The following is a 22,769-nucleotide window of genomic DNA, read 5'->3' as shown; positions in this document are numbered from 1 at the left end:
GCTGGAGATGAGTGGTAACCGCCGCCTCCTTGACACCAGCTGGAGCGCTCTGGTTTGCCAGTTCCCACCTGCCTGCCCTCATTCCATCACCTACCTGGCCCTGTAAACGTCTGAGTTTGCAACCCCTGAGCTACCTGGACTGTGGCACAGCTGACTACACCCCACCCCGGCTCTGCCAAGCACCAAGGAAGATGGAGGTCATATGTTCAGAGACAGCACTCAGGGGCCCTCGAACTGCTGCCTGACCTCGGCCCTCAGTCCGGCAGCTGTGACTTGCTCCAACAGGATATTTCTCCTTTGCCTTGTTCCTTACATGAGATGGGCCAATTGGAGGCTTTGTGATCATGGCCAGTTTGTAAGCGTGAGGGCCTAGTGGAATCATCATCCTGACTGTACAGGTCACACTTCTTCCCCTGGAGGGTCTGACACACCAAGGCTTGTGAGAACAGGAGGACATAGGAGGAACAGAAGGTCACAGACAGAAGGGCCTCCTATACTAGAACGTTGACCTTTGAACGAGTTTTGTAACTTCATCACCTCTTCAAATCCGGTCACGGTGGGAACGAGGGAGAGCGAGGTGGGCTGGGGCTTCCCTGGGAGAAGGACCCCTCATCTCACCTGCAGCAGGATTCTGAGAACTTGTCCTCCCGCATGACAGCTCCAGTGTCTGAAAAGAAAAGCTGCATGAAGACCTCTGACTGTGCCTCTCCCAGCTCAGTGCCGCTCAACGAAGCTGGGAAAAGGACATGACCCTCAAAGCCACGGGAGACCACCCTGCACCCAGGTGCACTCTCTGCATTCTCACCAGGATCCAGCCCTTCCTTATCGCAAACCTCAAGGTTAAAGAGGACTTTGAGACAGCGGTGAAGTGAGTAGTGGAAGGAAGGGAAAATAAGGCAACTTTGAGAGCAGAGGCTGCCCAAGAACTCAAACCAGCTCGCCCCTAAGTGGAGTGGAGCTTGAGTGGCATGAGGCTGGCCAATTGTGCTGGGGGATGTAGACGTGATCTGAAGCAAATGAAGGCTGCCCTTCCTTTACAGAACCCCCTTCCCCACCATACTTATCATTAAGGTGGGCTCCTAGAAGCAGAACTGGAGCCTGGCTTCCTGTGCTAATGTTTCGTTGAGGGAGTGCCCTCAGGAGAGACCCATAGGAAGTGAGAGAAGCAGGATGAGGCAAAAGAAGCAGCTCCAGACGGCATGCTGGCTGGATTCCAGCCTCAGCTTGGTGTCCTCCATATCAGTCGGTCACTAGGTGTCAGCCACCCCTGGCTTCGATGTAACCGCCAAGCCATTTCCAGGGACTGCAGGTCCCTGGCTAAAGACACTTTTCTGGAGAAGGGGCTGGCTAAACAGTATTCATGGCAGCTGGAGATGGGTGCACTGGCCCAAAGAGGGGAAGTGGGCAGAGCTACAACACCCGTATACACTGGCACCCCACATGTGACACATACAGACACTCATAAGGGCACCTGCACACACCTCTCTATAATCAAGGTATGCGGGATCAGGGCAACAGAACCCTGCACAGCCGGGCAGGAAAGCTTCCAGCACCTTCTCACTCTTGTTCCAGGCTCTGTGCACCCACATGAATTGAGTGAGAAATATGGGCTGGGTTGCTGGCCTGTTCTTTGCATGTCTGACCTGGTACCTGTGCGTGCCCATGATCCTGGCTCTGACTCTGTTCTGGGTGTGGCATGCCTGTTTCCTCTGTGTGTGCCGAGCTGCCACTATGTGTCCATGTCCCAGTGTGTGTCCCTGTTGCACCCCATGTCTGTTTTACTTCCACCTGGATGCCTTCCCCATTCCCAGGCTTTTCCCAGAACCCTTCCCCGACCCCCTGTACTCTGCCCTAGACACCAGTAGACCAGAATCACAAACTCAGGAGCCCTAAGGTCCAGGCTAGGTGACCTTCATGGCAGGTTCCCATCCACCCGGGCTCAGATTCCCCAGGTGTGCAATGGAGGATAGTCTGGGCACCTCCACTCTGGGAGCCTCAGGCTCCCCCAGACTCTGGGCCTGAGGCTGGAGGCTGCTACGCGGGCCACACTCATACCCTTACCCACCCTACCCCACGGTCCTGCCCACAGACGCATGAGAACAGTTATTCTGAGGGGAGCACAGCAGACATGACCAACACTGCTGACCTCCTGGAGCAGATCCCCGACCTCGGAGAGGACATCAAGGATCCAGAGGACTGCTTCACTAAAGGTACTGCCCTGGGTGGGCCTGTGGCCCAGCCTCAGCCCTGCCCACTGGGGCAGGAGGACCTGCAGCTCCTGGGGGTAGAGGGCCATGTCACACCCCACTCTAACCTGAGTGCCTGCCATTTTTCCCCCATTCTTCGAGACCCTGGGGGCCCCTCCACCTGCCTGTGACATGAGTCATGGCAAGTGTGCCCGTGAGGTGCTGGGCTGGGCAGCTGTGGGTCGGCTGCATTTGTGGGACGGTAGCATGACCAGGTGTCCCCACAGCGGCAAGGACTGGATCTAATTCCCCCTGTTCCCTCAGGCCCTGGCACGGCACCTGGCATATAGTAGGCCCTCTGTAAATATTCAAGGTGGGTGTGGCATGTGGCTGTGCTGGTGATTGGCATCTAGAGCTTTTATGAATCCATGGTATATTCGGAGGGCTGCTGGGGATAAAATGAGGGTTTGACCTCCATGTGGCACATCATTTGGGGCTATCAGTGAGGAGTCTGCCCTTCCCAAGGCTCAGAAACTGCAAACATGGAGAAAGGCCAGGAACACAGCACCCCAGGGGGTTCTGGTACATTCCCCCAGGGGGAGAGTTTCCCAGATGAGCACAGGACAAGCTGGAGCTCATCCCAACCCCAGCCTTGCCCCTGCCCAGAACTGCCAGGCCCTTCATCTACTTACTGGTTGCTTAGTCCATCCAGCCTATCCACAGGGTACCTGCTGAGTGTGGGCTCCTGAGGGCAGCACTCACAGTCACCCCTCCCTACCACCCACCCTCTGCCATGGCCCCACCCACCATGTTACCCAGTTCATTACCCATCATTGTAACCTCTTTCAGTCATTCTTTCAACCATTCAACTTTCTGCCATCAGATATAGGCATTTGCAGGCCCTGGACTGGGTCTGACTCCTCTCCCTCCCCCAAAGGCTGTGTCCAGCGCTGTCCCTGCTGCACCGTGGACACCACGCAGGCCTCAGGGAAGGTCTGGTGGAGGCTGCGCAAGACCTGCTACCACATCGTGGAGCACAGCTGGTTCGAGACGTTCATCATCTTCATGATCCTACTCAGCAGTGGAGCACTGGTACCCTCCCGGGGATTGGGCAGGGAGGTATGGAGGAGGAGGGGAGGTAGAGAAAGGAGATCTCCAGCTGGAAAACCAGGTCAGAAACTGGGGCGGAGCCTCTGTTGAAAATGCATTCCCCCAGGGCCCCAGATCAGGACCAGCTCATAAACTGTCAACACCCACAGCACATATGGAGGTCAGCAGAAAGGGCTCACAGAGGTCATCTCTCCAGGCCTCCTTGTTCCACAAAGGGAAGTGATTTGCCCAGATCACAGTGCACAGCTGGCATAGGTCGCAGGTCACCAGTCACCTACACCCAAGCCCTGCTGACACACCCACCTGCACACAGCATCAGACACTCCGTCAGACTGGTTCAATGCAATTAACAATGCAGGCTGATATTACACTGGTAGCTCCACTCATTCCATGTCTTCTAGGGCTAGAGGCCAAGCTATGTAGTTCACACATTATCACATTTAATCCCCATAGCAACCCTTTGTAGAAACATTAAGTAACTCACCCAAAGCCCCACCACTCACAAGCAGCAGATGTGGCATTTGAGCCAAGAGAGTCAGATTCCGAGTCCTTTGTCTTGACTTTCCATTTGTTCAATAGATCTTTACTAAGCTCTCCTTGTATCTACTGGTCCTGTGAGCCATGGAGGAGCACTAGGAGGAAGAGACTGTGGCTCTGGCCTCAGGGGCTCCCAGTCTAGTTGGAGAAATCAGATTCAGCAGGTTTGAGATAGTCATGGATCAGCTCCAGAGAGAGTTGAGTAAGAATGGAGTAGAGGACTCAGGGTGATGGGAGGTCAGGGGGAACTGGAGCAATCAGGAAGACTCCCTGGAGGAAGCAGATGGAACTGGACTATGGAAAATAGTGAGGTTTGGTGAGGCTGGGAGGAGGAGTGAGGCCCTCCAGGGATGCCCTATCTGGTTCCCAAGCACCTTACTCATCTCTCAGAGCCCTTCTAGGAGACGGAACTGCCCTGGAGAGGGTTGTGAAAGGTGCTGGTGGGCAGAGAGAGGGGTGATCAGAACAAACAGAAACTTTCCTAGCCCAGAGGGAGCAAGCACCTGATATTGTTGAGGAGTTTAGAACCCCATGGGTGAGCAACTAACAAGGAATGCTTTGGACTATAGAGAGGGAGAGGGCCACTCTGATCCCAGACTGTTTGCCTTCAGCACATGCTGCCTCCTGTCGGGGCAGGCCATGGGGAGACGTTGCAGCTATCACTCCTAAACCTCTGGGCCTCCCATCCCACCCTGTACTGCCCTGCCCCTGTTCTAGAGTGGGCCTGGAGCCATGGCTTGCAGGCTACATGCTGTTTTACCATCAGCAGCTAGAGCCAAATCTCTGTAGGCTTCAGAGAAGGAGGATTTGACAATATGTTAACGAGTTTTGTTTTTAAACAGCCACAAACAAGGGCAGCCAGAGCCATTTAGTCTGGGCTGTGGAGGAAAAGCTCAGCCTAGCATAAGTGAGGAGGAGTTTTGGCAAGCGAATGGTGAATCTCATCAGGGTAGAGAGCCAAGCACTCTAAAAAAAAAAAAAACACATCAATGATATACAGAGAAAAAGAAGTCGGAGTGTGTTATTTAAAGTTATAAACTTGTTTAACAGAAAGCAGACTATGTATCACTTTGAAATTGCTGAAGAGAAAAAATTTTTAAGAACACAGAGATTTTACAGCAAAAGATAGGGGGGAAAAAGGAACAAGGAAGCATTAAATCAGGAAACAATATGGCAAAGGCAAGATCAAGCATTTATTTTAATAATAAATGTAACTGGATAAAATTCATCTTTTAAAAGAAAAGGACTCTAAATGGACTGAAGAAAAAAAACCTTCAGCTATGTGTTCTCAAATGACAAATCTGCAACACTGTGACTCAGAAATAGTAAAAGGAAATAATAAGATATAGCAGACAAATGCAAACAATGACAACAAAAATCAGAGTGTTTTTGTTTGTTAATGTTAAACAAGGTTGAATTCAAGGTAAAAATTGAGATAAAACAAAGAGGGTCCAACCTATAGTAAAAATACAACTATTATGAATATATTTGCTTGGGATTTCATAGCACTTATACAAAGCAAAATAAGAAAAAAAGTGGCAACAGTGCAGTAGTACAGTGAGATTTTACCACACTTCTATTAGCACTTGACAAATCAAGTAGAAAGAACAAGACAATGAGATATGTAAAAAATATGTATAGTTAATAAATTTGATCTAACATAATAATAAAAATAATAGCTAACACTTAAATAGTACTGACTATGTGCCAGGCCCTGTTGTAACATTTTGCAAACATTAATACATTTAATTATCGTAATAACCCTGTGAGATAGGCACTGTTTTACAGATAAGAAGACTGCTAAGTGTAGCAAAAATAGAAAGATTTAAAACAAACCCTTAAAAATGTAAAACTTATTCTTAAACTTTGGATCAAACAGAAAATAGTTTCATGGTGGGTTCATGGGTGTTCATTATATTAATAAGTAAGAAAATAAATAAAGACTCTTCATGGACCAAAGATGACAGTGTGTCATAAATAAAAGATTACAGTTTAACCAGTTTTGTCCACCTGAAATCTAGAAAAATAAGAAAGGAAAAATAGAGATATAGAAAAATCTTTGACTTGGGAGAGGGGGAAAGAAACTAGAAAATAACAATATCAGTAATACTGCATGTGGGATGCAGCCAAAGCTGTAATGAGTAAAATTAATAGACTTAACCATTTTCATTATTAAATAGAAAGAATAAATTCATTAACTCAAGAAATTAGAAATACAACAACAAAATAATCTTAAAGAAAGCAAAGGTGGGACTTCCCTGGTGGTGCAGTGGTTAAGAAACTGCCTGCCAATGTAAGGGACATGGGTTCGAGCCCTGGTCCAGGAAGATCCCACATGCCATGGAGCAAAGAAGCCCGTGCGCCACAACTACTGAGCCTGTGCTCTAGAACCCCCGAGCCACAACTACTGATCCCATGTGCCACAACTACTGAAGCCCACATGCCTAGAGCCTGTGCTCAGCAACAAGAGAAGCCACCACAGTGAGAGGCCTGTGCACCGCAAGAGTAGCCCCCCACTCACTGCAACTAGAGAAAACCCCTCGTGCAGCAATGAAGACCCAACACAGCCAAAAATAAATAAATAAATAAATAAATATAAAAAATTTTTTTTAAATAAAGCAAAGGAAGTAATTAATAAAATAAAAACACAAATTAATGAATTAGAAAATAAATAGTAAATCTGATAAAATTTCCAAAGCTGATTCCTTCAAAAATTAAAACAATCAAATAAACCACTAGGTCTAATCTCTTACATCTCCAAGAGTGGATTCTTTCATATTTTCAAGGAAGAAAATAATTTCAATCCTATTTAAAATCTTCTAAGGTATGAACAAAGATGGAAAATCTACAAATTCTTTTTATGAAAGCTAAATAGTGCTGATTTTTAAAACCTTAAGTATACCAGAAGTAAAACCACAGACCAGTTTTCATACTCTATAATAGTGAATAGTGATGCAAAATTCTTAAAATACATGCAAATAGGATCCAGTAAAATATTTGAAAGACTAAATGAGTCATAGTTAGGTATATCCTAAAAAGTCAGAACGATGCCCTACTAGGAAATCTATTTATATGAGTCAGACAAAGATGAAAAACCATATAATTGTCTCAATGAATGCCTGGTTTTTAAAACTTTGGTAAGAATAGAAATAAAATATATTTCCTTTACTTAATGAAAAACTTACTTTCAAATTAACTTCTTCCATCATCATTAGTAGTAAAGCACTAGAAACATTTTTATTAAAGTCAGGAATAAGAAAAGGATGATTTAACTACGTTTTAGCTGTTTTTCATTATTTAATAATAATCTTGACGTACTAGCCAGTGCAATTAATCAAGAAAATTAAACATACAGTATAAAAATTAGAAAAACCGAAGAATTTATGTTAATATAGTCAAGTATAAAATGAGTTTAAAATAATAGAAATATATCATTACTTGTAGATAGTGATTGCTTAGAAAAATTTTAAAACCTATTTAAAACATTATATGGGGGCTTCCCTGGTGGCACAGTGGTTGAGAATCCGCCTGCCGATGCAGAGGACATGGGTTTATGCCCCGGTCTGGGAAGATCCCAGACTGGGATGTGGAGCGGCTGGGCCCGTGAGCCATGGCCACTGAGCCTTTGCATCCAGAGCCTGTGCTCCACAACGGGAGAGGCCACAACAGTGAGAGGCCTGCGTACCACAAACAACAACAACAACAACAACAACAACAACAACATTATATGGCCAGTTATAAAACAAATATACAAATAATTGTTGCTGTTGTTTTATACTAACAGAAACCACTTAGTCACAAGTAACATTTCTCCAATAGTCCTTACATGCCAGGCATTGTAGCCATAAAATAATTGGGAATGAATATAACATGGAATTTATAAGAGGTACATGAAGAAAACTATTAAACTTGCCTAAGGAGTGTAAAAGAAGATAAACATACTATAAATATACTCTGGTCTTGGGCAGAAAGACTGTATTAGTTCCTAAAACTAATGAGTTATTAAACTCAAGGCAGTAATAAATTTCTAACATTTTAAAGGGAGTTTGACAAAACATTGCTTAAGTTTATCTTATAGATTATGAAAAATGGCCAGGAAAATTCATATGACACTAATTCAGGAAGAGACCAAGAGAGCAGTAGAACCACACCGAGGTTGGAAATACATTTAAGCAAATATAGAAATGTGGTAGATGATAGTGTTGACTTCTACTCTGTGGATTTAAAGTGGGTTCTTTAATAAAGTGTTAGGACACTTGACTAGTCACTCTGAAAAAAATATTAAAATATATATTTGCTCCAACCAAAATATATTAGATTTTTAAAATTGTAATATAAAACAATGAAACGAGAAAGGAGGGAAGGGAGGGAGGGAGGGAGGGAGGAAGGAAGGAAGGAAGGAAGGAAAAAAGGAAAAGGAAGGTCATTTTTTTTCTAGCCTTGGAATAGGCAAGGGCTTTCTTTTTGCTTTTTTCTTTTCTTTTTTTTTCATATGTACCTCATTTTTAAATTTTGTATAGTCTTTTAAAATTTTTTTATACATTAAAAAATTTTATTTATTTATTCATTCATTCATTCATTTATTTTTGGCTGCACCGGGTCTTAGGTGTGGCACGCAGGATCTTTGTTGTGGCATGCGGGATCTTTAGTTGCAGCATGCGGACTTCTCAGTTGCGGCACATGGACTCTTAGTTGCAACATGCAGACTCTTAGTTGTGGTATGCATTCAGGAGCTAGTTCCTGGACCAGGGATCCAACCCAGGCCCCCTGCACTGGGAGCACAGAGTCTTACCCACTGGACCACCAGGGAAGTCCCTATAGTCTTTTTTTAATTAAATTTTTATGCTATATTGGAGTATAGTTGATTTACAATGTTGTGTTCATTTCAGATGTACAGCAAAGTGATTCAGTTATAAATATACGTATATCCATTCTTTTTCAGATTCTTTTCCCATATAGGTTATTACAGAATATTGAGTAGAGTTCCCTGTGCTATACAATAGGCCCTTGTTGATTATCTATTTCATATATAGTAGTGTGTATATATCAATCCCAAACTCCTAATTTATCCCTCCCCCCCACAACCTTTCCCCTTTGGCGACCATAAGTTTGTTTTTTCATGTCTGTGAGTCTGTTTCTATTTTGTAAATATGTTCATTTATATCATTTTTTTAGATTCCACATATAAGTGATATCATATGATATTGTCTTTCTCTGTCTGATTTCACTCACTATGATAATCTCCAGGTCCATCCATGTTGCTGCAATGGCATTATTTCATTCTTTTTTATGGCTGAGTAATATTCCATTATATATATGTATCACATCTTCTTTATTCATTCCTCTGTTGATGGACATTTAGGTTGCTTCCATGTGTTGGCTGTTGTAAATAGTGCTGCAATGAACATTGGGGTGCATGCATCTTTTTGAATTATGGTTTTCTCCAGATATACGCCCAGGAGTGGGATTGCTGGATCATATGGTAGTTCTATTTTTACTTTTTAAGGAACCTCCATACTTTTCTCCATAGTGGTTGTACCAATTTACATTCCCACCAACAATGTAGGAGGGTTCCCTTTTCTCCACACTCTCTCCAGCACTTACTGTTCGTAGACTTTTCGATGACGGCCATTCTGACTGGTGTGAGGTGATACCTCATTGTAGTTTTGATTTGCATTTCCTAATAATTAGTAATGTTGAGCATCCTTTCATCTGCATTTTGCCATCTGTATATCTTCTTTGGAAAAGTGTCTATTTAGATCTTCTGCCCATTTTTGATTGGGGAGTTTATTTTTTTGATACTGAGCTGCATGAGCTGTTTGTGTATTTTAGAGATTAATCCATTATTGGTCACTTTGTTTGCAAATATTTTCTCCCATTTTGTGGGTTACCTTTTATGTTTTGTTTATGGTTTCTTTTGCTGTGCAAAAGCTTTTGAGTATAATTAGGTCCCATTTGCTTATGTTTGTTTTTATTTTCATTACTCTAGAAGGTGGATCCAGAAAGATATTGTTGCAATTTATGTTAAAGGGTGTTCTGCCTATGTTTTCTTCTAAGAGTTTATAGTATCTGGTCTAACATTTAGGTCTTTAATCCACTTTGAGTTTATTTTTGTGTATGGTGATTGTTAGAGAATGTTATAATTTCATTCTTTTGCATGTAGCTGTCCAGTTTTCCCATCACCACTTATTGAAGAGACTGTCTTTTCTCCATTGTACAGTTTTGCCTCCTTTGTCGTAGATTAATTGACTGCAGGTACCTGGGCTTATTTCTGGGCTTTCTATCCTGTTCCATTGATCTATATTTTTATTTTTGTGCCAGTACCATACTGTTTTGATTACTGTAGCTTTGTAGTATCGTCTGAAGTCAGGGAACCTGAGTCCTCCAGCTCCATTTTTCTTTCTCAAGGTTGCTTTGGCTATTCAGTGTCTTTTGTGTTTCTATACAAATTTTTAAAAATGTTTTCTAGTTCTGCAATAAATAACATTGGTAATTTCATAAGGATTATATTAAATCTGTAGATTGCCTTGGGTGGTATAGTCATCTTGACAATATTGATTCTTCCAACCCAAGGACATGATATATCTTTCCATCTGTTTGTGTCATCTTCAATTTCTTTCATCAGTGTCATAGTTTTTGGAGTATAAGTATTTTGCCTACTTAGGTAGGTTTATTCTTAGGTATTTTGTTCTTTTTGAGATGATAGTAAATGGGATTATTTCCTTAATTTCTCTTTCTGATCTTTCATTGTTAGTGTATAGAAATGCAACAGATTTCTGCATATTAATTTTATACCCTGCAACTTTACCAAATTCACTGATGAGCTCTAGTAGTTTTCTGGTAACATTTTTAGGATTTTCTATGTATAGTATCATGTCATCTGCAAACAGTAACAGTTTTACTTCTCCTTTTCCACTTTGATTTCCTTTTATTTCTTTTTCTTCTCTGATTGCTGTATCTAGGACTTCCAAAACTATGTTGAATAAAAGTGGCAAGAGTGGACATCCTTGCCTTGTTCCTGATCTTAGAGGGAATGTTTTCAGCTTTTCACCACTGAGTATGATGTTAGCTGTGGGCTTGTCATATATGTACTTTATTATGTTGAGTAGGTTCCTTCTATGCCCATGTTCTGGAGAGTTTTTATCATAAATGGGTGTTGAATTTTGTCAAAAGCGTTTTCTGCATCTGTTGAGATGATCATATGGTTTTTATTCTTCAATTTGTTGATGTGGTGTATCACACTGATTGATTTGTGGATATTGAAAAATCCTTGCATCCCTGGGATAAATCCCACTTGATCATGGGTATGATCCTTTTAATATATTGTTGGATTTGCTTTGCTAGTATTTTGTTGAGGATTTTTGTATTTATGTTCATCAGTGATATTGGCCTGTAATTTTCTTTTTTTGTGGTATCTTCATATGTTTTTGGTATCAGGGTAATGGTGGCCTCATAGAATGAGTTTGGGAGTGTTTTATCCTCTGCAAATGTTTGAAATAGTCTCAGTAGGATAGGTGTTAATTCTTCTCTAAATGTTTGATAGAATTCACCTGTGAAGCCATCTGGTCCTGGACTTTTGTTTGTTGGAAGTTTTTTAATCACAGTTTCAATTTCATTACTGTGATTGGTCTGTTCACATTTTCTATTTCTTCCTGGTTCAGTCTTGGAAGATTGTACCTTTCTAAGAATTTGTCCACTTTTTTCAGGTTGTCCATTTTATTGCCATATAGTTGCTTGTAGTAGTCTCTTATGATCATTTGTATTTCTGTGGTGTCCGTTGTAAATTCTCGTTTTTTTTCATTCCCAATTTTATTGATTTGAGTCCTCTCCCTTTTTTTCCCTTGATGAAACCTGGCTAAAGGTTTATCAATTTTGTTTATCTTTTCAAAGAACCAGCTTTTAGTTTCATTTACTGTTCTCTTTGTTTCTATTTTATTTCTGCTCTGATCTTTATGATTTCTTTCCTTCTACTAACTTTGAGTTTTGTTTGTTCTTCTCTAGTTGCTTTAGGTGTAAGATTAGGTTGTTTATTTGTGATTTTTCTTGTTTCCTGAGGTAAGATTGTATTGCTATAAATTTCCCTCTTAGAACTGCTTTTGCCATGTCCCATAGGTTTTGGATCATCGTGCTTTCATTTTCACTTGTCTCATTTCATTTGTCATCTATTTTTTGGTGTCCTCCTTGATTTCTCCAGTGATCCATTGGTTGTTTAGTAACATATTGTTTAGCCTCCACATGTTTGTGTTTTTTACAGTTTTTTTCTTGTAGTTGATTTCTAATCTCATAGCGTTTTGTTTGGAAAAGATGCTTGATATGATTCCAATTTTCTTAAATTTACTGAGGCTCACTTTGTGGCCCAGCGTATGGTCAATCCTGGAGAATATTCCATGTACACTTGAGAAGAATGTGTATTCTGCTGCTTCTGGATGGAATGCTCTATAAATATCAGTTAAGTCTATCTGGTCTAATGTGTCATTTAAGGCCTGTGTTTCCTTATTGATCTTCTGTCTGGATGATCCGTCCATTGATGAAAGTAGGGTGTTAAAGTCCCCCACTATTGTTGTGTTACTTTTGATTTTTCCTTTTATGGCTGTTAGTATTTGCCTTATATATTGGGGTGCTCCTATTTTTTGTAAGTATATATTTTGGGTGCATATATACTTACAATTGTTATATCTTCTTCTTGGATTGATCCCTTGATCATTTTTATGTGTCCTTCTTTGTCTCTTTTAGCAGTCTTTATTTTAATGTCTATTTTGTCTGATATGAGTATTGCTACTCCAGCTTTCTTTTGATTTCCCTTTGTATGGAATACCTTTTTCCATCCCCTCACTTTCAGTCTGTATGTGTCCCTAGATCTGAAATGGGTCTCTTGTAGACAGCATATATACGGGTCTTGTTTTTGTATCCATTCAGGCAGTCTGTGTCTTTTAGTTGGAGTGTTTAATCTTTTTACATTTAAGGTAATTATTAATATGTATGTTCTTATTGCCATTTTGTTCATTATTTTTATTTTTTTTAGGTCTTTTTTCTTACCTTCCTCTTTTGTTCTCTCCTCTTGTGATTTGATGACTATCTTTAGTGTTGTTTGGATTCCTTTTTCTTTTTCGTGTGTGTATCCATTGTAGATTTTTGGTTTGTGGTTACCATGAGGTTTTGATATAGCAGTCTGTTTATATACAAGGTTGTTTTAAGTTGCTGGTCTCTTAATTTCAAATGCATTTCCAATATCCTACATTTGTACTCTCCTCTTCTCACAATTGCTGGTTTTGATGTCATATTTATGTGTGGATGATTTCTTACCTTTACTGCATATTTGCTTTTGCCAGTGAGCTTTCCCATTTTAATTTTCTTGTTTCTAGTTGTGACTTTTTCTTTTCCACCTAGAGAAGTTCCTTTAGCATTTGTTGTAAAGGTGGCTTGGTGATGCTGAATTCTCTTAGATTTTTCCATTGAATCTGAATGAGAGCCTTGCTAGGTAGAATATTCTTGGTTGTAGGTTTTTCCCTTTCATCACTTTAAACATATCATGCCACTCCCTTCTGGCTTGCCTAGTTTCTGCTGAAATATCAGCTGATAACCTTATGGGGATTCCCTTGTATGTTATTTGTTGCTTTTCCCTTGTTGCTCTTATATTTTTTTCTTTGTCTTTAATTTTTGTCTGTTTGATTAATATGTGTCTTGGAGTGTTCCTCCTTGGGTTTATCCTGTATGGGACTCTCTGTGCTTCCTGGACGTGGGTGACTGTTTCCTTCCCCATGTTAGGGAAGTTTTCAGCAGTTATCTCTTCAAATATTTTCTCAGGCCCTTTCTCTCTCTCTTCTCCTTCTGAGATCCTTGTAATGTTGGTATGTTTAATGTTGTCCCAGAGGTCTCTTAAACTCTCTTCATTTCTTTTCATTCTTTTTTCTTTATTCTGTTCCACAGCAGTGATTTCCACCATTCTGTCTTCCAGCTCACTTATTTGTTCTTCTGCCTCATTTATTCTTCAATTGATTCCTTCTAGTGTATTTTTCATTTCCATTATTGTATTGTTCATCTCTTTGTTCTTTAAATCTTCTAGCTCCTTGTTGAACATTTCTTGTATCTTCTCAGTCTGTGCCTCCATTCTTTTTCCAAGATCTTGGATCATATTTACTTTCATTACTCTGAGTGCTTTTTCAGGTATATTTCCTATATCCACTTCACTTATTTGTTCTTCTGGGGTTTTATCTTGTTCCTTCATCTGGAAGATATTTCTCTGCCATCTCATTTTGTCTGACTTTCTGTGTTTGTGGTCTCCATTGCTCAGGCTGCAAGACTGTAGCTTCTCTCACTTGCATTGTTTGCCCCCTGGTGGGTACAGTTGGTCCAGGGGCTTGTGCAGGCTTCCTGGTGGCAGGGACTGGTGCCTGCCCACTGGTGGGTGGAGCTGAGTCTTGTCCCTCTGGTGGGCAGGGGTGTGTCAAGCAGCTGTTAGCTCAGGACATCTTTAGCCAGCCTGTCTGCTGATGGGTGGGGCACTGTTCCCACCCCATTGGTTGTTTGTCCCGAGGCATCCCAGCACTGGAGACTGCAGGATGCTGTGATGGGCCAGGTCTCAGTGCCAAAATGTTGACCTTTGGGAGAGCTCATGCTGATGAACATTCCCTGGGGCCTCTGCCACCAGTGTCCTTGCCCCCACAGTGAGCCACAGGCAACACTTGCCTCCTCAGGATACCCTCCAAGACCCACAGGTAGGTCTGGCCCAGGTTCCTATGGTGTCACTGCTTTGCCCTGGGTCCCAGTGCACATGAAACCTTGTGTGCACCCTCCAGGAGTGGAGTCTGTGTTTCCTCCAGTCCCGTGGAGCTCCTGTACTCAAGCCCCACTGGCCTTCAAAGCCAAATGCTCTGAGGGCTCCTCCTCCCAATTCTAGACCCACAGGCTGGGGGAACCTGATGTGGGATTCAGAACTCTTACTCCTGTGGGAGAACCTCTGTGATATAATTATTTTCCAGTTTGTATGTCGTCCACCTGGCATGTATGGGATTTGATTGTATCACAAAAGTGCCCCTCTTACCATCTCGTTGTTGCTTCTTCTTTGTCTTTGGATGTAGAGTATCTTTTTTGGTAGTTTCCCATCTTTTTTTGTCGATGGTTGTTCAGAAGTTAGTTGTAATTTTGGTGTTTTCATGAGAGGCGGTGAGCTCAAGTCCTTCTACTCCACTATCTTGTTCAGGAAGTCTCTGGCAAGGACTTTCTTAACATGATGCCAAAGGTTTTACTAAATGAAAATCATAACAAATGATATAAATATATTAAATGATATAATAATAAGTGAAAGTAAAGAATAGAACTTCAGTATGGTAAACAAAAGTAAACAAGATTTAAAGGCACAGAACTGGGATAAAGTATAAAAAACAAAGAGTTAATGTCCCCAAATAAACCAGACCATCAAGTGAAAAAATAGGTAAAGGACATGAACAGGCAATTTATAAAAAGAACACTGCAAATATCCAAGGAAATGATGTCAGTATCACTAGTAATAAGATAAATTAAAATGTAACAAATACAAATTTCATTCATTAGGCTGGGAAATGTGAAAAAGGAGAAACTGCACCAGTGTGGGTGGTGGGGAAAGAGCCACCTTCATGCACTGTGGAAGGAGTCTCAAACTGGTGTCCCCTTTTGGAGGTCCTGTTCCTAATCTACACCAAAAGTATAACTTTGACCTGGCACCTCAATTCTAGAAATTTATCCTCAAGATAATCAGACACTGTGCTCATTGCAATGTTGTTTCTACTAGGGATAAATTGGAAACAATGGCTAAATTAACAGTAGGATATGCAAATAATGAAATATTATGCAGCCTTTAAAAAGAATGATAGATCTTGTATGTATTCATATTACTTAGTAGGTAAATGTTCACAAAAGATTGTTTCATGGAAAAAGAAATTTCAAAGCAAAATATTTTAGCCTATTTATAAAATCATGCACTCAAATATATACACACAAATAGTGAGGGTTGAAAGAATGTTCACCTAAATGTTAGCAGAGGTTAGTGCTTAGTGTCATAAAATTGGAGATGCCTTTTATTCTCTTTTTTTAATCAATTTTTTTTAATTGAAATATAGTGATTTACAATGTTGTGTTAATTTCTGCTGTGCAGCAAAGTGATTCAGTTATACATATATATACATTCTTTTTTTAATATTATTTTCCATCATGGTTTATCATAGGATATTGAATATAGTTCTCTATGCTGTACAGTAGGACCTTGTTGTTTATCCATTCTGCATATAAAAGCCTACATCTGCTAACCCCAACCTCCTACTCCCACCCTCTCCCAACCCATCCCCCAACCTTGGCAACCACCAGTCTGTTCTCTATGTCTGTGATTCTGTTTCTGTTTCATAGATATGTTCATTTGTGTCATATTTTGGTTTCCACATAAAAGTGATATCATATATTTGTCTTTCTCTTTCTGACTTACTTCACTTGGTATGATAGTCTCTAGTTGCATCTATGTTGCTGCAAATGGCATGATTTCATTCTTTTTTATGGCTGAGTAGTATTCCATTGTACATATGTACCACATCTTCTTTATCCATTCCTCTGTTGATGGACATTTAGGTTTCCATGTCTTAGCTATTGTGAATAGTGCTGCTATGAACATAGGGGGTGCATGTGTCTCTTTGAATTATAGTTTTGTCTGGATGTATGCCCAGGAGTGGGTTTGTTGAATCATATGGTAATTCTATTTTTAGTTTTCTGAGGAACCTCTGTATTATTTCCCACAGTGGCTGCTCCAACTTACATTCCCACCAACAGTGTATGAGCGTTCCCTTTTCTCCACACCCTCTCCAGCATTTGTTATTTGTGGACTTTTTAATGATGGCCTTTCTGACCAGTGTGAGGTGGTACCTCATTGTGGTTTGGATTTGCATTTCTCTAATAATTAACAGTGTTGAGCATCTTTTCATGTGCCTATTAGCCATCTCTATGTATTCTTTAGAGAAATGTCTATTTAGGTCTTCTGCCCATTTTTTGATTGGGTTGTTTGTTTTTGTTGTTGTTGTTTATTCTCTTTTTTATAATTTCTGTATTATTTCATTTTTTATAGGAGGCATACATTTTTATAATCAGAAAAAAACAGGCCTACATTCTGTCTTGAACAACTCCCAAAGTCCATTTTGGGGCCTGAATTATCCTGTTGTCATATCTACACGGACCAGATTAGCTATGTGGTCTGCTAATCTGACTGCTGACAGCACTGGCCCCCTGGATCACTGTAGCTCACAGAGGCCCTGCAGTCAGACAGGGAGGCCCAGAGCGACAGGTGGAGGCAGCTCCCTGGGGCCCTCAGTGACGCATTCAGTTGCCTAGACTGGGAGCCTCAGAGCACATTCTGGATAGGGGAAGGTAACTCAGGAGGGGCAAGTACAGATAAGAAGCCTGGAGTTAGAAGAGGGCAGTCGGGGCCATCTGAGTCTCTCTGTTGGCTGGAGGATTCGGGTTGAGGCAGCAGTGAGGAGGTGGGGAAAGACCGACAACTTCTAGCATTTTAGGAATGTTGACTCCCAGATGCTGAGGATTGGAGGAGGTTTGACTTCATCTAGTCCTGTGTTTCCTAATCTTCATATCTACAAACTGCCTTTACTATCATTTCTTTAAAATTTTGCCTTAGATGAACATTCACTGGTTTTTTGTTTGTTTAAATAAATTTATTTTAAAGGGCAACTTTGAATGATCATTGTTCTTGGAAACCAATATTGTTTCCTATGAAAAGTAGGTAATTGCCAAAGTAAATTGAGTAAAAACACAGTGGAGTAGAGGGGGTGGGGAAAGTGTATGCTGTTTCTAGCAGCAGGCCTTGAGCTGTTTTAGAGAAGTCTTAACAATATACTAGCACTGAACTGAGACTTGCTCTTTAAAGTGAAGGAAGAAGCATTCTCACTACACATTCTGCCTTGTTGTCCACACACCACATAACATCATTCCCTAACCCAGCAATGGTGCACACGTGGCTCAGAGGGCACACTCAGGAATCCCCTCCACGACATGGCTTCCCTCTGCCCCGCCCTCCTGGGCAGCAGATACTGTCAGAGATGAAGGCTTGTGTGGGGTGGGACTGGCTGGGTCAGGATATCATGTCTACCTTGTCTACCCTGGTCTGCAGGCCTTCGAGGACATCTACCTGGAGGAGCGGAAGACCATCAAGGTCCTGCTGGAGTATGCTGACAAGATGTTCACCTACATCTTTGTGCTGGAGATGCTGCTCAAGTGGGTGGCCTATGGCTTCAAGAAGTACTTCACCAATGCCTGGTGCTGGCTCGATTTCCTCATTGTGGATGTAAGTGTGGCCCCTGAAGGGAAGAGAGGAGGGGGGCGCCTGTTGCCAGTGTGAGAAGGAGCTGAGGCCGAGGGACAGAAGGACAGGGCAGTGGGAGTCAGCAGGATGAAGTGGAGCATCTTGGCTGTGCCACGGGGTGGGCAAAGGGGCAGGAAGCCCGAGTCTGGGGTCACAGAGGGGATACCTGGGCTCTGCCATCTAAACCCCTGACTGGTGACACAGGGAAACCTAGGCTTCTGGGAGAAACTATACTCACCATGGGGGATAGTGAAGTGCAGTTCCGGCAGCGGTGTGAGCCAGGGCAGGAGTGGGGTCCCACCCTCTCAGGACGTCCAGAAGGGGGAGCGATGAGCCCATATTGCAGCCCTCACCACGGCACCTTGTGAAGTGTCTGTCAGGCCCACTACACAGAAGACCGGTTAAGAGCCTACATGTCCACACACAGAGGAGGTGTTGTATAGGAGATGGAATGAGCCAAAGGCCAGAGGGCACGGGATTGGGGACAGGGTGCTGGGCAGGCAGGAGATCCTCCTGGCTCAGGTAGAAGGTACCACTTGGGGAGGATGAGAGGGGTTGGAGTCACCTGTGAGAAGGAGGAAAGCATGAACACTGGCTGAGGGGTTCCAGGTGGCTGCCCTGGGTGATCAGGCAGCTGGCAGGGCTTGCCTGACCTCCTCTGTGCCCAGGGGGCCTGGGGCAGGAGGTTGGCATATCCCCTGAGCACCCAGTTGGCAGATGGAATGGGAGGCCCCTGCCCCACAGTTCCCCAGGCCCCGGGACACTGCTGGGTACCAAGCAGGGTGAGTGCAGGGTCTTGTGGGGCCCCTGAGCACAGTCAGGTGGGAGAGTAGCCACGGCGGGGTGAGAATTGAGACTCAGAATGGGGGGCAGCCTTGGATCTGTGCTCCCTAAGGTCAGAGGGAACATGGCGAAGGGCTCAGGCGAGGACTCATCATCTGGTTGTAGTGGGTCTCGCACAACAGGATGTGGGTCAGGATCTGCAGGCTGGGAAGAGCTTTCCAGAAGACACTCATAGCTCTGCCCACTAGCAGGGGCTGTCCTTCCTATAGTTATAGAAGAGCTTAGGCCTGTGTTTGGTCCCCACTTCGGGCCCAGAAGCTAAAGGGAAGGGCTCAGCTGCCAGTGGGCCTGGCCAGGGTCCAGGCCTGGGTGGGAGTACAAACTTGAATGGCTCCGTGGGCTAGAGTATATGTGGAGACACAGATCCACGCTGCTGGGCCTCCAGCCCAGGCCTCTTTCATCACCCCAAGTGGCTGATGCTAATGCTGGGGTGAGAGGTGCTGGGGTGGCAGAGACGGGGGGAGCTCAGGATGCTCTTACAGCCTGGAGCCCTCAGAGCCTCCCTGAGATGAGGGAGAGGACCCCTGAAGCCTCCTTGCCAAAGGGCCGGGGGAAGGCCTGGGATCCTGGCAGCTCTGCCCTGAGGCCCCCTCACCCAGCTGTTCCTGCAGCTTTTTGGGACTCCCCCAGGGCAGGCCAGATAGAGTTTGCAAAGACTTCTGGGGAAGCCCACCCACCTCCCACCACCTGCCACCTTGGGGAACTCCGCTGAGGCCAGGCCTAAGGGCCTGGAATTCTCAAGATTGGAGAGTTAGCCTGTGGAGAAGGAAACTGAGGCTCACAGCAGAGAAGGGCCTGGCTCAAGGTCAAGGAGAAGGAAGTGGGTGCTGGAATCCAGCTTTCCAGACACTGGCCATGCCCCCCTATCCCCACACTTCATGGAAATGGTGGACTTCAGGCCTCAAGGTCTGGAAGAGGATGTTTCCACGTTCAATTCATGCATTTTTTCGATATTATTGAGCATCTACTGTATGTGGGTGCTATTGTAGATGCTGAGGATCTTGGGGAACAAAACAGACAAAACCCCTGCCTGCACGCAGGAAGGTGACTGTGAACCAGAAACATAATACATGAGCCAACTTTATATTACGCTGGTGATGTATACACATGGAGAAAAGGAAGTAGAGAGGGAAGGGGGTTAGGAGGGCCAGGACTCAGGGAGAAAGGAAGATAGAGATTAGAACTTTAAACAGGCTGGCCAGAGTGGGCTCACTGTGGCGACATTTGAAGGAAGTTGGGGTTAGCCAGGCAGATGTCTGCAGAACATTCCAAACAGAGGTTGGAATAGCAGTACAAAGGTCCTATGGTAGGAGGGTGCCTGGGATACTTGAGGAACCGCAGGGAGGCCAGAGTGGCTGGAGCAGAGGAGTGGGGAAGGGAAGTGCAGAGATGAGGCCAGACTGCATGGGGTAGAATGGATGCAGCCTTTGAAAACCATGGGCCTTTATTTAGAATGAAATGGGGAGGCGTTCAAGGGCTTTGGACAGAAGAGTGACATCATCTGACTCATGTTATGAAAGAATCACCCTGTCAGGGTGGTGGGGGAGGGGAGTGGAGGCAGGGAGAAGGTTGGGAGGTTGTGGAAGTGATCCAGGGGAGAGATGATGGCCAGGATGGTGGCAGTGGAAGCGGTGAGAAATATTTGGATTTCTGACATATTTTGAAGGCAGAGCCAACAGGAAATCCTGATGGGTTGGATGTAGGATGTGAGAGACAGAGAGAAGGCAGGGATGATGCCAAGGCTTGTAGCCTGAGCAGCTGGAAGGATGGAGTTGCCATCAACTGAGATTGGGTGGAGCAGGCTGGGCAAGCTTTGGAAGCAACAGACAAGGCTGACCTGCTGGGAACTAGGCGGGGAGACTGGCCGGACCTGGCTGCCCTCAGCAGCAAGTCCCTGAGAGATGCCCCTCATCCTCTCCCAAGTGGGGGCAGCACAGAAGTCCATCCTGGGAGTCTTCCTCTTCCAAGCCCCTCTGCCCAGCCTTCTCCCAACCTGCTGCTTCCAAGCCTGGGAGGAGGGTCTGGGAGTCAGGGCCCCGCCTGTGGCCCCTCGCCACCATCAGGCTGCCCTCAGAGCTAGGGTGGTGGTAATGGTGATTGCCGGCAAGGTCAGGCAGGAGGCCACTTCCAACCTGTGATCACCGGCCAGCAGTGACATAAGAAGGGATTGGATGCCCCTGGAACTTTAGAGGGATAAAATCCACTGGGTGGAAATGCCCCAGTGAGGGCATGTGTGTGTGTGTGTGTGTGTGTGTGTGTGTGTGTGTGTGTGTGTGAAGTGTACACAGCAGGCCCTCGGTGAAGGTCTGAAAGCTGGGACATGCTTGGGCTTGCCCCCAGCCTCTTGGGCTGCAGGAAGGCTGGCCCAACGCAGGACAGCCTGTGAAGACGATCCAGCCAGGAATCAGAAAGACTGGATACAGGAAGGCCTGCTGGCTGTCTCACACCCAGCCTGTTTTTGGTGGGCCAGGAGCCCTGCCACTGTCTTGAGCTGTCCCTGTGGCTCCACTCCCACCCTGCCTCCCCCAGGTCTCGCTGATCAGCCTGGTGGCCAACGCGCTGGGCTTTGCTGAGATGGGCCCCATCAAGTCACTGAGGACCTTGCGTGCGCTCCGACCCCTGCGAGCCCTGTCACGATTTGAGGGCATGAGGGTAAGAGGGGTGGCTCTTCCCACAGGGGCAGTGGGAGGTGGCTCCATGGAGGGGACCCGCAGGCCCACTTGCTGTCCAGGCGGCCCTGACCTGGTGGGAGCTTGTTCAGGATCTCCAGGAAGCTCGGCTGGGCTTGGTGGCACTCGGAGATGGAGAGCTGTGAGAACCTCCCCCCAGGCCTGCCACCCCCAGCCCTGTGGGCTCCACGAGGGCCAGAGAGCCCTGGATAATGGAGAGGAAGTGAGGCCTGGGGCACAGATGTCTCAGCTGCAGCCAGCCCCACCGGCCCAGGGCCCCTTCGGCTTCTGCTCTCCAGCGGGGCCTCCTGTCTGTGTGTGCCCCGGCTCCATGTGTCCGTCCCTGTCCCCTGCCTCCTGGCCATCACAGGCTGCCTTCCCTCTGTCTGTGATAGGCAGTAGGGCAGTGCTAGGGAGGATGAAGGAAATAAGGAAGGAGCCAGCTGTATTCTCACCATCAGAGAGCAGTTTGTATTTGCTTAGTAAACTCTTTGGCACTATTTTCTAAGTGCAGAGCCCTCTGCTTTTTTTTCAAGTCACCAAATTTTACCAAAGAATGTGCACATATAAGGCAAATTGAAAAGCCCACCAAGAAAAAACATTATCCATTTTATATAGCAAGAAAACAAACCCATCTGTTTGTGTGTGGGGGGGGCGTTTTTTGTTTCTTGTTTTTTACAAAATGTGCACAGTTCTGTTGTGACTTTAGCAGACCCGTCTGTGTGTCTCTCACTGACCCAGCAGGTACCATTACACAGCCCCAATTTGGGTGATGGTTTTGAACTTTGCTCACACCCCCCATCCATGGAGAAACAAACTGCTTCTTTCTGGTGGAAAACCATTCACAAGTGAATAATCCGACCTAAGTTAAATGTCTCTTTGGGAGCAAGGATATTTTGTTCTGGGACAAGGGCCCATGGGGGAGACACAGAGGCCAGGAATGCCTCTGCTGTGGCTGCTGGCCACAGAGCCAGAGAAGGGCAAATGGGAGAGTTGGTTTCCCACCCTGTTCCCAGGTTCATCATGCCTGCTGGGGGGCCACAGACCGACCCCCTCCTTTGCGTGTATCAGCATTACCATATCCACCGCCCA

General features: G+C 44.6%; 1 protein-coding gene across 1 annotated transcript in view; it reads left to right on the top strand.

Moving 5' to 3' along the window:
* Nucleotides 1-22,769, top strand: part of SCN5A (sodium voltage-gated channel alpha subunit 5) — a 105,352-nt gene that overhangs the window by 69,896 nt on the left and 12,687 nt on the right. Inside the window, exons 19-22 of the mRNA XM_007110492.3 lie at nt 2,090-2,210; nt 3,124-3,278; nt 17,974-18,147; nt 21,538-21,660. Coding sequence (XP_007110554.2) covers nt 2,090-2,210; nt 3,124-3,278; nt 17,974-18,147; nt 21,538-21,660 — 573 coding nt within the window. The remainder of the gene's footprint in view (nt 1-2,089; nt 2,211-3,123; nt 3,279-17,973; nt 18,148-21,537; nt 21,661-22,769) is intronic.

This window comes from Physeter macrocephalus, chromosome 18 (genome assembly GCF_002837175.3).
Source record: "Physeter macrocephalus isolate SW-GA chromosome 18, ASM283717v5, whole genome shotgun sequence".
NCBI classification, from domain to species: domain Eukaryota; kingdom Metazoa; phylum Chordata; class Mammalia; order Artiodactyla; family Physeteridae; genus Physeter; species Physeter macrocephalus.
The sequence above is the reverse complement of the archived record's forward strand: the minus strand, read 5'-3'. Positions and strand labels throughout refer to the sequence as shown.